The sequence below is a fragment of the Podarcis raffonei genome, chromosome 10, assembly GCF_027172205.1.
Source record: "Podarcis raffonei isolate rPodRaf1 chromosome 10, rPodRaf1.pri, whole genome shotgun sequence".
Taxonomy (NCBI): domain Eukaryota; kingdom Metazoa; phylum Chordata; class Lepidosauria; order Squamata; family Lacertidae; genus Podarcis; species Podarcis raffonei.
In genome coordinates this window covers 69,292,606-69,308,668 of record NC_070611.1, presented here as the reverse complement: position 1 = coordinate 69,308,668, position 16,063 = coordinate 69,292,606, and the positions used below count along the sequence as shown (strand labels likewise).

Below are 16,063 nucleotides of genomic sequence, written 5' to 3'. Positions count from 1 at the left end.
CTCAGGAAGCTGAGTGTTGCAGGCAGTGCCACATTTGGGGCTTTGCAGAGTGTCTTTCTGGAGTGCCTTGAACTTATCTGGTCTCCTCACTTCCTTCCTCTAACTTGCAGGCTCGCGTTGGAGGGATGGAGTTTTCTCCAGGGATGGTGAACATCTCCCCGGACAGCCCCCTTAGCCTGCCCGCCATTGTCAGCATTGCCGTGGCAGGGGGGCTCCTCATCATCTTCATCGTGGCCGTGCTGATTGCCTACAAGCGCAAATCCCGCGAGAGTGACCTCACCCTCAAACGGCTCCAGATGCAAATGGACAACTTGGAGTCCCGGGTCGCCTTGGAGTGCAAGGAAGGTACGGCAAGCGGAAGGGACCAAAAATATTTTTAAAAGCCATGGGAGGATCCTTCTGTCATATGCTAAGTAGAGAAGTGTGTATCTGGCAACAGGAGAGCCCATTTTGAGATGCAGGGCAACTGAGAATTTATATAGGTGTGTGGACCAGTTGGCTCATGTTATAGCTAAGAATGAAACTGATAGCAAAGGAATTGTGGGGAAAGGAGTAGGTTAAGGGGACAGGAGAGATTGAAGTTCCAGTTGGCTTGGGGAAGTCAGACTGTACGTGGCTTAGAACAGGAGTGGGGCAGACCTTCATGAGCTCAAGGGCCACATTCCCTTCCAAACAACATTCCAGGGGCCACACAGACAAAGCCAGAGACAAAAGCAGTTGCAGCACAAATGCAATGTTTACCTTTGTACAATAGGCTGATTTCTACACGTAGAGGGGATAAACCTTCTCCCTGGCTAACGGGCTGTCAGCTTTAGTTCCTTCTCATCTGTCACTCTACGAAAACAGATGGCACTGGGCAATCAACTCCTTTTGAATGATGGGTCAAAGATACAAGACATTTTGTAATGGGACTGGTCTCTATGTTGTACACATTTCTGATTAATGCCTCCGTTGGGGCCCATAGTCAAAAGTCATGGTCGGAATCTAATTGGGACATACAGGTGAGCAGAGGAATGGTCTATGGACCAAGCCTCTATACAGGTCATCACCAGCTCAAACCTGAGAGCTCTTTCTAAAGTTAGAACATGGCTGGTACCTTACTCCATGACAGCTCTCCTCCGTGCATTCTGGTACATCTTCACTGTGTTGGAGAGGCTGCCATGTAGTTGGTACATATAAACACATATGGTGGGACTGTTCAAAGGTGGCTAGATTTTGAATGTTGTATTTGCTGAGTTAGTTTAGTTAGTTTCTTGATAGCAAAAGAAACTATTACTCCACCTTTTCACCTGGTGCTTTTGAACCTGTATATGGGCTTTGAAAAATAAAGAACTTATTTGTCATCTCCTATCAGCAGCCTGGGCTGTATTGCCAAATTCTGGAAGACCTTTAATCTTAGTAATTTGGATTGCTTGTATTCTACATTTTGGCAAATTGCCCTTCTTGAAAATATATCCCACAAACTATACTTTTTATTTTGTGGGATATATTTTCAAGAAGGGCAGAACTTGAATGACAGTTGCTTTGCTATATGGGATGATTTTATTTCTTATACAACTTTTGAAGCATTTAGTTTCTCAGTGTCACCAGTATATGCAAATTCCTGGCTCATGTCAGACTATATAGAACCTTTATTCTCAATAATGATGGGAGAAAAAAGGTGGAAAATTCTTTTATTTTTTAAAAAAAGATTTATTATTTGTAAACAGAATCTTTGTATGAGTCAATATTTTACTATCCCTTTGTACTTTTGTCCTTCCAGGCTGTGGTGTTTTATGGTTTAAATTTTTAGTTCTTTGTCTTCTTTCTTTTCGTTACATTTGCACTTTTTTGTTAACAAATCAATAAAATATATATTTAAAAAATAAAATAAAAGTAGGCTTTCAGTGTTCAGTTTAATCTAAATCATGTTTTATTATCTCTGTTGTTGTTTTTTATTTCTTTGTTTTGCCGGCTGTTAATCTTGTTGAGTCTGTTATTGTGTTTTTATCACTAAAGAATTTTTTTTTTAAACCACCTAATGAGGCTGCAAAGCAGGGCTAGTAGAGGATTTGGGGAGTGTCCAGAGGGAGGCGGGTCCCAAAGACCAGATAAACAGGATTGCAAGACCACATTCATCCCTGGACCCAATGTTCCCCATCCTCAGTTTAGAACCAGGGAAGAAGGAATGGGAGGGGAAGAGACCTGATGGCCAATAAGCAAGGAATAATGAAAGAGCCACCTATTGCATCAGACCATCAGGAATGGCCTCTACTTCATTTGAAAGCAGCTCTCGAAGCAGAGACAGAAGCCTTTCCCAGCTCTGCCACCCAAGACTCTTAACAGGAGATGGCCAGCTTTGAATCTGGGATTTCATATAGGCAAAACAAGTGATCCTTCACTGAGCTTTGGACCACATTGTGGTGTGTGTGTTCTTTCAGTGTCTGAAGAATGTCCTGTAGCTTAGCAGTGAAAGCTGGTCCATTAGGGGAAGTCAACACGGCTCCACCAAACTTGGTCTGTCCTCGCCCAGCTCCAACCTGCCTCCCTTCTTATTTGCATAAAATCCAGGGAGTGGCACCTGTTGGGATCTGAGGTGAGATACCCACGCAGCAGAAGGTGCTCCCAGTTCCATTCACCGCACAGAGGCAGCTTAAGGTCCAAAACAGTTTACTGCTGTAGAAGATAAGGCTTCATTAATACAGTTCCAGACGTTGATATAGACATACAGCTCGTAGGCTTTGGAGATACAGTTACAGATATGTACAAGCACAAGGTACCCATAAGGTTGATGCAGCTTCAAGATGTAACACAGACTCTGACCCATGAGCAGACTCAATGACTAATGAGCTAACACATCTTATGCACTTAGATGGCGCTGGGCCATTGCCATAGCAATTGGCTTGGCTGACCTTGCACCTAATCATAGAACCATAGAATAGTAGAGCTAGAAGGGACCACAAGTGTCATCTAGTCCAACCCCCTGCTCTTAGCTTCCTCCTCCTTGGTCTCAGTGTTGTCTCGACAGAACTCTGCAGGGGGGGGGGCAAAACTAGAATGAGTTGGCTCTTAGTGGCATTGGCTCTGGCACTACCTGCTGTTGGACTTCCTGGCTTCTGCCCCTCAGTGCTGGTGAACACCAGCTAAAGCTGTACCTTAGCCAAGCCATGCTTTGGGGGAGTTGTTTTTTGGGGGGCATTTCTCTATGGTATAGAACCCTCGCGTCCCATCCTTCCATAAAGAGCTCAGGGCAGCGTAGAGGAGGGTGCCCCTACTTTATCCTTCCGGGACCTCTATGAGGTAGGATAGGGTGGGAGATACTGATGAGCCCTGGGTATTTCTGTGAGTTTCATGACAGGGTGAGGATTTGAACTTGTGCCGTTCTGATCACAACCTGATGTTCAGTCCACTGCGCTGCTCCAGATCTTCTCCACTTAGGATTAATATTTCCCTTTAATAGTCCAGCTTTATTTGTCTCCTTCCTCCCCCGCCACCTTAAATCACAGCTTTTGCAGAACTGCAGACTGACATCCACGAACTGACTAGCGATTTAGATGGAGCTGGCATCCCGTTCCTGGATTACCGGACCTATACCATGAGGGTGCTTTTCCCTGGCATCGAAGATCACCCTGTGTTGAGGGATCTGGAGGTAAGCACCTTCTTTAAACACAAGAATGCCAGAAGCTGCCTTATGCTGACACAGCCCATTGGTCCATCTAGCTCCATATAGCTCTCCAGGGTTCTAGAAAAGAGACATTCCCAGGCCTATCTGGAGATGTTGGCGATAGAAAGAGAGGGAGGGTGAGGGGAGAGAGAGCAAGAAGGTCATCACAGTGCTAATGCCCTGGCAGAACCCATCTGGGCCTTCTGACAGTTTGTTTGCACTGTGCCAACCTCCTCACTGCCTCATCCATCCCTGGAGAGGACTGGATATGTTCTCTCTCTCTCTCTCTCTCTCTCTCTCTCTCTCTCTCTCTCTATCTGTGTGTGTGTGTGTGTGTGCGCTGGGGCCGGGGGTAACCCGTGAAATGCGGTCCAGGTCTGGTCCAGAATCCGAAGGTTCCGCTAGGAGTCAGTCCGACAGGACCAAGGCAGGAAACCAGGCAAGGACAGGTACAGGATCTCAGGCACGATCTAGCATACAGCAATGTTGCTCCTGCAACCTGGGGCGGGGTCCGACAGCCTTTTATCTTTGTCAGGGTAGCAGCCAGTCCTGATCCCCCGGCGACTCACCTCCCTGTTTTGCCTGAAGGTGAGCACTCCTCCTGCGAGTACTCAGGTCTCTCCTTCTCTCAGACCTTAGTCTCTGCAGCTCGGGAGACGTCGGTGGGTTACTAGACCCAGAGGCCGCCTCAGCCTCTCCTGACCCAACTGGTAGTGGAGCAGCTGTAACTGATGGCCCAGCTGAAGGCAAGGAGGTAATCCCCGCATCTGGAGCCGGGGCAGGCTCAGGCCCCTGACTTGGCCCAGCTGGTGCTTGTGGCAGGGGAACCTGTGCAGACTGGGGCTCTTCAGAATCAGGCCCCAGACTTGGTTCAGATGATGCCTGAGGCAAAGGGTCCGGTGCAGACTGAGTCTCCTCTGGTTCCGAGTCCGAGTCCCAGGCCATCACAGTGTGTTCGTGTGTGAGAGAATGCTGTGTATAAATGTTTCACTGTGTGTGAGAGAGAGACCCAGAAGGAGAGAGTTGTGGACTGTGTGCTGAGCAAGTGTTTGTACTATTTGTGTGGTGAGTTGTAGTTGTGTATGGAAGAGCATTCGTTGGCAGTGAAGGGATGGGAGCTGAGAAAGTGGATCTTCAGGCCACAATATATTAGCTACCCTTGTGGCTGAGGAGTCCTGCGGCTCCTTTTGGACAGGGGCCCTTTCTGTGAAAGTCAAGGACGGCTCTTCCTCCTCCATACCTCTGTGGCTTAGTGGCATGTGCTTCTCCCTGTATTACATCACAAAGCAATCAGGAGCTCAGTTGGTCTTCATTCTAGTCCCAAGTGGCCATTTGATCTGCTGGATCAAACCAATGGCCTCTCTAGCCCAGCATCCTGCTCTCACAGTGGCCAACCAGATGCCTGTGGAAAACCCGCCAGCAGGATTCGGGCACAAGAGCAACTTCCCCCCCCTGTGGTTTCCAGGAACTGGTATTCAGAAGTTTTGCTGCCTCCAACTGTGGAGGCAGATCATAGCCATCATGGCTGATAACCACTGATAGACCTTTCTTCCATGAATTCATCTAATCCTCTTTTCAAGCTATCTAGGTTGGTGGCCATCGCTGCCTCCTTTGGGAATGAGTTCTACAATTTAACTTCTTTTGTTGTGAAAACGGTTTGGCGTGGCCGGCCGCCTCTGCTGTGGAGTGGAGCAGACTGCAAAGGCACACTGAGTGCCTGGGAGGGAAGAAGCAGAGGAGGTGGTGATGGCAGCCCCTCCTGAAAAATATTGGCAGGTACTATGCTGGCAGGGGTCCTGCAGAGAGAATTGAGGAGATCAGGACAAAGCCAGGTTGCTTGATTCTTCAAAGAGAAGCTGGCACCACTTCTGGCCAGCCCTTGTTCGGCCTTTTTTGTGTGTACGAATGTGCCCTGCCCTCTTTGGCTTTGGTGCAGGGCTGGTGTGATGGTTTGTGTATGCTCTTTACAAAAAGCACCCTCTGCTCACTCAGAGAGATATTTACAGTTCTTTATTTTACATATGTATGGGACACAGGTGGCGCTGTGGGTTAAACCACAGAGCCTAGGACTTGCCGGTCAGAAGGTCGGTGGTTCGAATCCCCGCGACGGGGTGAGCGCCCATTGTTCAGTCTCTGCTCCTGCCAACCTAGCAGTTCGAAAGCACGAAGTGCAAGTAGGTAAATAGGTACCACTCCAGCAGGAAGGTAAACGGCATTTCCGTGCGCTGCTCTGGTTCGCCAGAAGCGGCTTAGTCATGCTGGCCACATGACCCGGAAGCTGTACGCCAGCTCCCTCAGCAAATAAAGCGAGATGAGTGCTGCAACCCCAGAGTCGGTCACAACTAGGGGTAATAGGAGTTGTAGTTCAACAACATCTGGGGACACACAGGTTGAGAAAGCCTGGTCTACACCATGGGTAGGCAAACTAAGGCCCGGGGGCCAGATCTGGCCCAATCACCTTCTAAATCCGGCCCACGGACAGTCCGGGAATCAGCGTGTTTTTACATGAGTAGAATGTGTGCTTTTATTTAAAATGCACCTCCGGGTTATTTGTGGGGCATAGGAATTCATTCATTTCCCCCAAAAAAATATTGGTCTGAGGGACTGTGGACCGGCCCCTTGCTGAAAAAGTTTGCTGATCCCTGGCGCTACACTGACTGACATATATGGAGCTTTATGTTAGACACAGTGTTTCTCAAACTTGTGTCCCCAGCTCTTGCTGAACTACAACTCCCATCATCCCTGAGCACTCCTCTTGCTGTCTAGGGATGATGGGAGTTGTAGTCCCAAAACAGCTGTGGACCCAACTTTGAGAAACACTGTCCTAGAGGTACAGCTGGCTACCAAGCCATTGATTATCTTCTTTTTCTCTGTTTTTGACAGGTCCCTGGGTATCGGCAAGAGCGGGTTGAGAAGGGCTTGAAGCTCTTTGCTCAACTCATCAACAACAAGGTCTTCCTTCTGTCCTTCATCCGCACCCTGGAGTCCCAGCGCAGCTTCTCCATGCGGGACCGTGGCAACGTGGCCTCCCTCATCATGACGGTGCTGCAGAGCAAGCTGGAATATGCCACGGATGTCCTCAAGCAACTCCTGGCCGATCTCATAGACAAAAACCTGGAGAGCAAAAACCATCCCAAGCTTCTGCTTCGGAGGTAAGCCCTGGAGCAGGTGGTGGCTGTTGCTCATTAAATTTTCCACAAAAAGTAACACAAAGATAATTGCAAGCATTAAAACCGAGCACAGGGTGCCCACAACTTACACACATTTAACTTCTGGGGTTTCTTTTTTAATAATATTTTATTAAGTTTTTATTTCATAATATATAAACACATCTATATTACTCACATTCAATTTTTGCTCGCATGAGCTGGTCAACTTTCCCCCACTCCCGCCTTGTGGTTACCATAATTCCTATCTATTTCATCGCATTTCTACCTCTTCCTCCTTACATTTCATCCGTTTCAATTTTTACATTTTAAGTAAATATAAAAAGGTATAAATCGTAAACATTACAAATCTTCTTAAGTCAACCCTGCTAGCGTTGTTAATTGTTTGCAATTGTCCTTCAAATATCGTATGAATTTACTCCGGTCTTTTTGGAAAGCTTGATCACGCTGGTTTCGGATTTTCCTGGTTAGCTTCGCTAGTTGTGCATATTCCATCATCTTTATCCACCATTCTTCAGTTGTTGGTAATTCCGGTTGTTTCCATTTTGGGGCTTAACTTGTGCAGTTTCAACTTTATTGTCATGGACTGGTTGGACGGAGAGGAGTGGTGGGAGGCACCAGCTAGAGAACCATCAAGGGTAGAAGGCTCAGAGCCAGGGGAGTGATGGTGGTATGACAATGAGTGGTCAGAGGGAGAAGAGGGAGCAGACTGGGATGAGAAGGTGTCGGAAGCTGAAGAGGCAACAGGGCTTAGTGAGCAGGAAGAGGCTGTGGCAGAGAGCGGTCCAGAACCAGAGGCGGAAGAGGAGGCTGGAGAGGAGGGAGGCCAAGAGGCAGAGATGAGTCAGACTGGCGAAGAAGCCAGAGTGGTTTTCCCTGCTGCTGCAACAAGCCCCCCTCCACCAGGAGAGGTGTGAAGAAGGAGGAGCAAAGGCAGGCAAGCCAGTGCAGTCTCAGATCGCTGGGGAAAGACCTGGGAGAGGAGGAGAATTAGGCAGCTGTGGGAAGGCAGGGACCTTCAGTTTTCGCAACAACCTCATAGGAGCAAGACCTACTGAAGAAGAGTTGCTGAGCTCATTTGGGCTGGCACTCCTGTGCAAATCCAATCTTTCTTTCTTTCTTTCTTTCTTTCTTTCTTTCTTTCTTTCTTTCTTTCTTTCTTTCTTCCTTCCTTCCTTCCTTCCTTCCTTCCTTCCTTCCTTCCTTCCTTCCTTTCTTCTTCTTCTTCTTCTTCTACTTCTTCTTCTCCTGTTGTTGTTGTTGTTGTTGTATACTTTATTGAAGTTCGTAGATAACATAAACAATTTTAAATAAACAAAAATAAAGAAAACAATCTTGTATCAGTAATCTTATATAAATTTACAAAAATAAACTGATTCAAACTTATACACTTTCATCCTATCTTCTTACTAAAATAGACTTCTGTGATGGGATGGTGAGCTGCTTGTGCGTAAAATCCTAGTCCCTCAGAGTTTGGCTAAGTCCACAAACCTCTGTCTGTGACGGAGCTCCTTAAGCATGGCTCCATCAGTCGCTCGTTGAATCGGACAGTGGGCGTTTACGGAACTTCTTCCAGCATAAAAGCTCCTTAACGGAAACGCGTCTTCTGGACTCTCGGCGTGACAGTTTCCGGCGAGGAGTGGGTGTCCCTACAGGAGGTCCTGAAACCTCCCCACTGTTCTCGCTTGAAGTGTCTCTGAGCCCTCCCTCCGACTCACTTTCCCTTGGAACTCCACTTCTCCCCCTGCTGGTCCCCTCCTCAGCTGAATGGTCTCTCTCACCCTCCGTGAGCCCTTTCACCTCCTGCGTCTCAGATGGCAGTTCCCTGACATCCACCTCCCCTCCAGGGCCCCCTTCACCCCCTTCCCTCCCCTCCTCTGCGGGAGGCGAGGGAGCAAAACCCCTGAAGGAACCTCCCTCATCTTCCGAAGTTTCGAACACTTCCCTCCACCTCTTGCTGTTTCCGGTTTCCAAGTACTCCTCCTCATCGGAGTCTGTTCCTCCTTCCAACTCCGATTCCCTGAATCCTTCCAGTTCCTCCTCATCGTCGGTGGTGCCAAAGTACTCCCTCCGGAACCTCGCTACTGGCTGAGGTTTCCTGGGGAACCTTTGGTGGAACGTTTCGATCAAGATCTCGTCACGGACCTCCTCTGCCGTCACCCAGGTGTTTTCCGACTCCGGTTCCCCTTCCCACGCGACCAAATACTCCACCTGATTACCCTTCCACCTGGAGTCGATGATTTCCGCCACATGGTTGCTGCTTTCCCTTTCTTCTATGGCTGGCCCCCGTGTGGATACCCCTTCACCTTCCCCCCTATATGGTGACAGTAATGACCTGTGGAATACTGGGTGCAGTTTCATGTGGTTCGGTAACCGGAGTCTGAAAGCCACTGGGTTGACCTGTTGGATGACCTCAAATGGTCCCAATCTTTTGGGTCTCAATTTCTTGCAACCCCCCTTGAACGGCAACCCTTGGGTTGATAGCCAGACCTGACTCCCCACCCTAATGGTTTCACCTTCCCTTCTGCTCTTGTCTGCCTGCCTCTTATATTCTTCTTTGGCCCTTTCTAAGTTGAGTTGGAGTTGACGATGGATCGCTTCCATTTCTTCTACAAAATGTTCAGCGGCCGGGACACTCCACCTCTCCCCTCCTCCCCCTGGAAACACCCTGGGGTGGCACCCATAATTAGCCAAAAAGGGGCTCATCCCGGTGGACACATTCTCTGCATTATTGTAAGCAAATTCCGCTAGTGCCAACTTTTCGACCCAATCGTTCTCTCTGTCATTGACATAACACCTCAGGTATTGTTGGAGGATACCGTTTGCCCTCTCCGCCTGCCCATTGGTCTCAGGGTGCCTGGCAGTCGAAAAGTTGACCTCTACGTGCAACAAGCTCATAAGTTTCCTCCAGAATCTGGACGTGAACTGTTTCCCTCTGTCGGAGACCACCCTCAAGGGGGCGCCATGCAGCCTAAAAATATGTTCTACAAACAATTTCGCTGTCTCTTCCGCCGTGACTGCATGTGAGCAAGCTACAAAGTGACCCATCTTAGTTAACAGGTCTACTACGACTAGTATGGCGGTTTTCCCCTGGGATTTAGGCAGATCAGTCATAAAATCTATCGATACCGCCTCCCACGGTCGTTCTGGTGTGGGTAACGGTTCTAATAACCCCGCTGGTGCCCGCCTTTCTCCTTTGGCTCTCTGGCATTGGTCACACCTTCTCACATACTCCCGTACATCCTCCCTCACCTTGGGCCACCAAAACTCCCTGGTCACCAACCACATGGTCTTGTGTTGCCCAAAATGCCCCGCTGTGGGATTGTCATGCAGCTGTTTGAGTACTCTCCCCCTCAATTCCCCTTCGGGTATATATAGTGCCCCTTTGTAATACAATGCCCTGTTTCTTTCTTCAAAACCTCCGGGGTCTTCTCCCTCTCTCCTTAAACCTCTGAGCTTATCCTGGGCGTATTCATCATTTACCGTTCCCTCTACCAGTTCTCTTTGCCCCACCCAGGCCGCCCCACACACCCAGTGGTCCTCTGGGATAATATGTTTCTCTTCAGGCGCTCCCTCCCCCTCCAAATATTCAGGTTTGCGAGAGAGAGCGTCCGCTCTGATGTTTTCTGGACCTGGCACATAGCAGATTTCAAAATGGAATTTGGAGAACTCCTGGGCCCATCTCACTTGTCGTTGGTTGAGCACTCGTGCCGTTCTCCAATACTCCAAATTCTTGTGGTCCGTACACACTTGCACCTTATGCTGTGCGCCAATTAGTAAGTGTCTCCATCTCCGGAACGCTTCGTGAATGGCGAGTAGTTCTCGGTCATATACGGTGTAGTTCCTCTCGGATTTGTTCAGCTTACGCGAAAAGAAGGCACACGGTCTCCATTCCGACTTATTGCTCCCTGGCTGAAGCAGCACCGCCCCCACCGCCCGGTCTGAGGCATCAGTTTCCACTCTCATGGGTTTTTGTAAATCCACATGCAGGAGCTGTTCTTCCGAAGCGAATGCCCTTTTCAATTCCTCAAATGCTTGCTCCGCCTCCGCCGTCCAAACGAATTTCTTCTTGCTGCTTAGACAGTCCGTGATGGGAGCCGTTAAGTGGGCAAAGTTCTTGATGAATTTACGGTAAAAGTTCCCAAACCCTAAGAACCTTTGCACATCCTTTTTCGTTTTCGGTGTCTTCCATTCCAGCACCGCCTGGACCTTGCCTGGATCCATGGCTAATCCCTTGTCTGATAAGCGGTACCCCAGGAATTCCACCTCCTTGGTGTGAAACTGACACTTCTCCAATTTCACCCACAGCTGGTTTGCTTGCAGCTGGCTCAGCACTTCCCTGACATCCTTTACATGCTGCTCCTCATTCTCTGAATATATCAGCACGTCATCGAGGAAGGCCACGCAATTCTTGTAGAGCAAAGGTCCCAGGACATGGTTCATGAGCGATTGAAAACAGGCGGAGCCTGATTGCAATCCGAATGGCATAACGAGATATTCAAAAGCCCCCAAAGGGGTGAACATGGTGGTTTTCCATTCATCCCCTTTCTTTATTCGTATCAGGTTGTATGCCCCTCTCAGGTCCAGTTTCGTGAATATCTTTCCCTTCCTCACCCTGGTCAAAATGTCATCAATCCTGGGCATGGGGAAAGTCACTGGTTCTGACATGGCATTTAGCCGCCGGTAGTCCACTACAAGCCTGGGTTTATCCGTGTTTTTTTTGTCCACAAAAAACACTGGGCTCCCCCCCACCGCTCTGGACTCTCTGATGAAGCCCCTCTTCAGGTTTTTATCAATAAACTCCCTTAACTCCTGCATTTCCCTGTCTGACATGGCGTACAGCTTGCCCACGGGGAGCTGGGCCCCCGGGACCAGGTTAATTTGGCAGTCAAAGTCTCTATGCGGTGGTAGTTTATCTGCTTCCCTTTCGCTGAAGACCTTGCTCAGGTCAGCGTATTGTTTGGGCACCTTCCCTTTGTCCGCCACTTCCGTCCCTGCTAGAAAGGCTTTTGCCCCTTCTGGCACCTTTCCCTCTCTGCAGTGTTCCAGGCAATGTGCTGACCCAAAGGAGACCACTCTCTGATGCCAGCCCACTAGCGGGTCATGCAACGCTAGCCAGCTCATTCCCAAAATGACGGGAGCCCCTCCCAGGGTGGCCACATTGAACGCTATCCTTTCGGTGTGCCTGGCCACCCTCATAACCATTGGGACGGTCTGTAGGCTAACTTCTCCTCCCAACAGCTCCCTCCCATCGATCGTGGTCACCTGCAGGGGGTTGCTTAAAGGGAGTGTCTGTATCTGGTGTTCAGCTGCAAACTCCTTACTCATAAAATTACAGGAGCTGCCTGAGTCCAACAGCGCCTTTGTCTTTAGTGGGTATCCGTTTGCCAGCTCTAGCAACACCTCTATTACTAGGGCTGGTCTTGGAGGATCCGGAGTGGGCACTTTTACTGCTCCTTGGCCTGGCTGCAGTGCCCTGACGGTGGCAGCCAGGCGTTGGCTTTTACTGGCTCCTGGACTCCCTCCTCCTTCCCCCCAACAGCTCCCGCCATCCCTTGCCATTCCTTTCTTTGCGGGCAGACTCTGGCAAAGTGACCTGGCTGCTGGCAGAGATAACATTTCTTGGCGCTCTTTCCCTCCTTCTTCCTCCCTTCACTGGGATTTGAAACTGCGCGCGCGCTGTTCCAACTTCCATCGGCTCTCCTGGCGGGAAACTTGGCTCTGGAATCTCTGGAATGCGGAAATCCCTCCAACGCTCTCCTTTCCCCTCCCGCTTCTCCAAGGCTCTTGCCTCCTGGCGCGCTCCAATGGTCAGCGCTGATTTGGTCAGCTGGTCCATAGACTCCGCCCTGGGCGCCCGGGAAAGTTCGTCTTTCACCGCCGAAGAAAGCCCCTCTTCAAAGAGCATTTGAATGGGTTCCGCCGATAGGTCCCATCCCAATTTATGTATCAACATTGTAAACTCAGTCCAGTACTCACGAACCGATCGGCTCCCCTGTTTGCACGCCATCAATTGTCTGCGCACCAGTCCCTGTTCAATCTTGCTGGAAAACATCAAATCCATGGCGCGAAAAAACTTCCTCGTGTCCTTCAGCATTTCACTATTCCCTGCCATCAGGGGTCTAACCCAGTCTCTCGCCCCCCCCCTTCGAGATGGCCAATCACAAACGCCACTCACGATGCCTCGTCGGGAAAGTCGTTAAACTGCAGTTCGAGAGCATACTGCATCTCTATCCTAAAGGCTTGGTAGTTCCTGGGGTCCCCCCCAAACTTCTGCACCAATCCTGGCATCTTTCTTGCTAGTGTAGCGCCTTTTGCCTTTTCTGCATCCTGCGCCCTCCTTTCTTCTAGCCTCGCCGTTTGCAGTGCTAGCTGGACTTCCAACACCCTGTACCTTTCTTCCAGGCTTGGACCCTCTCCAGCTCCTCCTGCTCCCCCGGCTCCGGCTGGATTGCTCATGATGCCTCTCTGCACAAGCTGCTTTCAGGGACTGTCCGATTGCTGTGATGGGATGGTGAGCTGCTTGTGCGTAAAATCCTAGTCCCTCAGAGTTTGGCTAAGTCCACAAACCTCTGTCTGTGACGGAGCTCCTTAAGCATGGCTCCATCAGTCGCTCGTTGAATCGGACAGTGGGCGTTTACGGAACTTCTTCCAGCATAAAAGCTCCTTAACGGAAACGCGTCTTCTGGACTCTCGGCGTGACAGTTTCCGGCGAGGAGTGGGTGTCCCTACAGGAGGTCCTGAAACCTCCCCACTGTTCTCGCTTGAAGTGTCTCTGAGCCCTCCCTCCGACTCACTTTCCCTTGGAACTCCACTTCTCCCCCTGCTGGTCCCCTCCTCAGCTGAATGGTCTCTCTCACCCTCCGTGAGCCCTTTCACCTCCTGCGTCTCAGATGGCAGTTCCCTGACAACTTCCCATCCTTTCCTGGTGTATTTAACCTTTCTGATGTCGAATGTACTTATCATTATTACCTTAATCTTTTTGCATTTTCTGATGCTTTCTTACAACATTTCGTTTCAGTTTTCCTTATTTCTTAATAGTTAATTTACACAAGGGTCGTTCAACGCTGCCATAGAAATTATACTGCTATTATGATTTTGTAAATATCTCTTAAACATATCCCATTTTTGAATAAATGATTGTTTTGTATTACCTTTTAGTCTATTAGTCAATTGTTCCATTTCTGCGTATCCTGGTAATTTGTTCTGCCATTCCGATAATGTTGGAATTTCCCCCCCTTTCCAGTTCATGGCAATTAGTATTCAGGCTGCGGCTGATGCATATAGAAAAATTTCTTTTACATTTTTTGGTATATCGGCAGCTCCAGTTTTTCTAATAAACAGTTAACTTCACCCACTCCATGTGATTTACTGCCGGCCTGCTCCTGTCATATATGTGGGCAAGGTGGGGATGCTGTCACAAGATCTTGTGGGAAATCAGATTGTCCTGTGAGATCTTCTCTAATGCTCCCAGAGTCGGGGCACTGAGCAGGCCTCACCTGAGAAGCAAATCTGCAAACTTTAAAGCTCTTTCCAGGCTGGGTCCGCTTGGGGTTACCCAGTGCGGAAAGAGCTTTTAAGCTCTTGGTTTTGCTTCTTGGACAAGGTCCACTTAGCACACCAGCTCTTGTGAGATCTCACGGGATGATCTGACGTCCCACTCATGAGAGCATCCCCACTGCTGCCAGCATTAGTGGGCCTTGTCTGAGATTAAAAGGTGTCTGGTCATGGCTAATGAGCAGCTACCAAATTTCACCAGATATAAAACTCAAGGCAAATCCCATAGAGAAATTCAGACAGGGAGAATGTTATCCCTCTCAAATTCCAATTATGAAACCCATTTTTTTCTCTTTTTTTGTCAGTGGTTTCCATGTAAATTCAAAATCTGAATGTATGGCATAGGAGGGCATGGCAAAACAGGCAAGGAGATGTTCTCCTGGGGCTCTGCATAGTTTATTTTTTTTCTCCACATTCCTTCTAGGACAGAATCTGTTGCTGAGAAGATGCTCACTAACTGGTTCACGTTCCTGCTCTATAAGTTTCTCAAGGTAAGAAGTACCAGTTTTGGTGACAACTTCATGCTTAACTGGACTGTTATTTCATATTTGGAAACCCTGGTTGTTGTTATTTTTAAGCAGTGGGCTTAGTATGGATTTCAGCTGTTGTTTTTAACATTGTTTGGCTTCACTGAGTTACCCAAGCTGGTTGGAAAAACGGGGGAACAGTGTGACAAGAAGGGACCAAGGAAAAATACCATGGGAAGCTGAGATTGTAATTTTATAGAATCATAGAACTGTAGAGTTGGAAGGGACCCAAGAGAGACATCTAGTCCAACCCATTGCAGTCTTCTTCTTCTTCTTCTTCTTCTTCTTCTTCTTCTTCTTCTTCTTCTTCTTTAGCAATCACTCGTAGCCAAGTAAGATTGTCTTCGATAAACACAGTTTTAACAATGAGTCCATAAGTGACTGTGGAGGCCAATTCTGGATTCACACGTCCTTCCACAGTCCCCCCCCACCTCCCTAGCTCAGACGCAATTTGCAAGCTTCTTTACACATGTTCAGACACTCTCAGCTGTCCTCACAATTGCAGTAAAAGCAAAAGCGAAGAAACCTAACAGCAATCCTTAACAAATTAAATTACTAGGTTATAATAAATCAAGGCTTAATGAATTATACTTAAGAAAATGTTTATGCTATCAAAGCCTCAGCAAAGGTGACTTCTTGAGATTTTGAAGTGTGGGGTAATTTACAGTTAAAATACTGTTCGTTCTTTATTATATTCAATTTATGAGCAACGTATCAAAATATACTCACCGCATCTCTATTTAAAACACTAATAATGCCTATCATTTGTTTTCTCTCTCCATATAATTAGGTGCAACAATATAAATAGGCTGACATATTCATGAGTCATAATATTATGCCCTTGTCATTTAAACACTGCAGATTCTTTGCTGGGTCTTTGATTTGCCCCTGTATTAGGCTACAGTTTATTTATATATTAATTCAGAAAGCTTCGGGTGAAGATGAGGAGAGGCCATCTTTGTCATCTTTCAGCTTCCCATTACAGTAACACACCGGAATGAAAGTAGCCACACGAAACCAATAAACTGAAACTGACATGGGGACAAATAGAAGAAGACGCCTTCACCCTGGTATGGCTCCCCTTTATCACATACACAGCCCAACAAGACAATGAGAAAAATCCACCAACAGCATACGAATCAATATGGCTAACCTGATTCAAAACACCC

General features: G+C 48.2%; 1 protein-coding gene across 1 annotated transcript in view; it reads left to right on the top strand.

Annotated features, from left to right (window-relative positions):
- The window catches only part of PLXNA4 (plexin A4), a 590,122-nt gene that overhangs the window by 515,751 nt on the left and 58,308 nt on the right, over nucleotides 1-16,063 (top strand). The window contains exons 20-23 of the mRNA XM_053407170.1: nucleotides 111-345; nucleotides 3,486-3,628; nucleotides 6,527-6,795; nucleotides 14,792-14,858. Coding sequence (XP_053263145.1) covers nucleotides 111-345; nucleotides 3,486-3,628; nucleotides 6,527-6,795; nucleotides 14,792-14,858 — 714 coding nt within the window. The remainder of the gene's footprint in view (nucleotides 1-110; nucleotides 346-3,485; nucleotides 3,629-6,526; nucleotides 6,796-14,791; nucleotides 14,859-16,063) is intronic.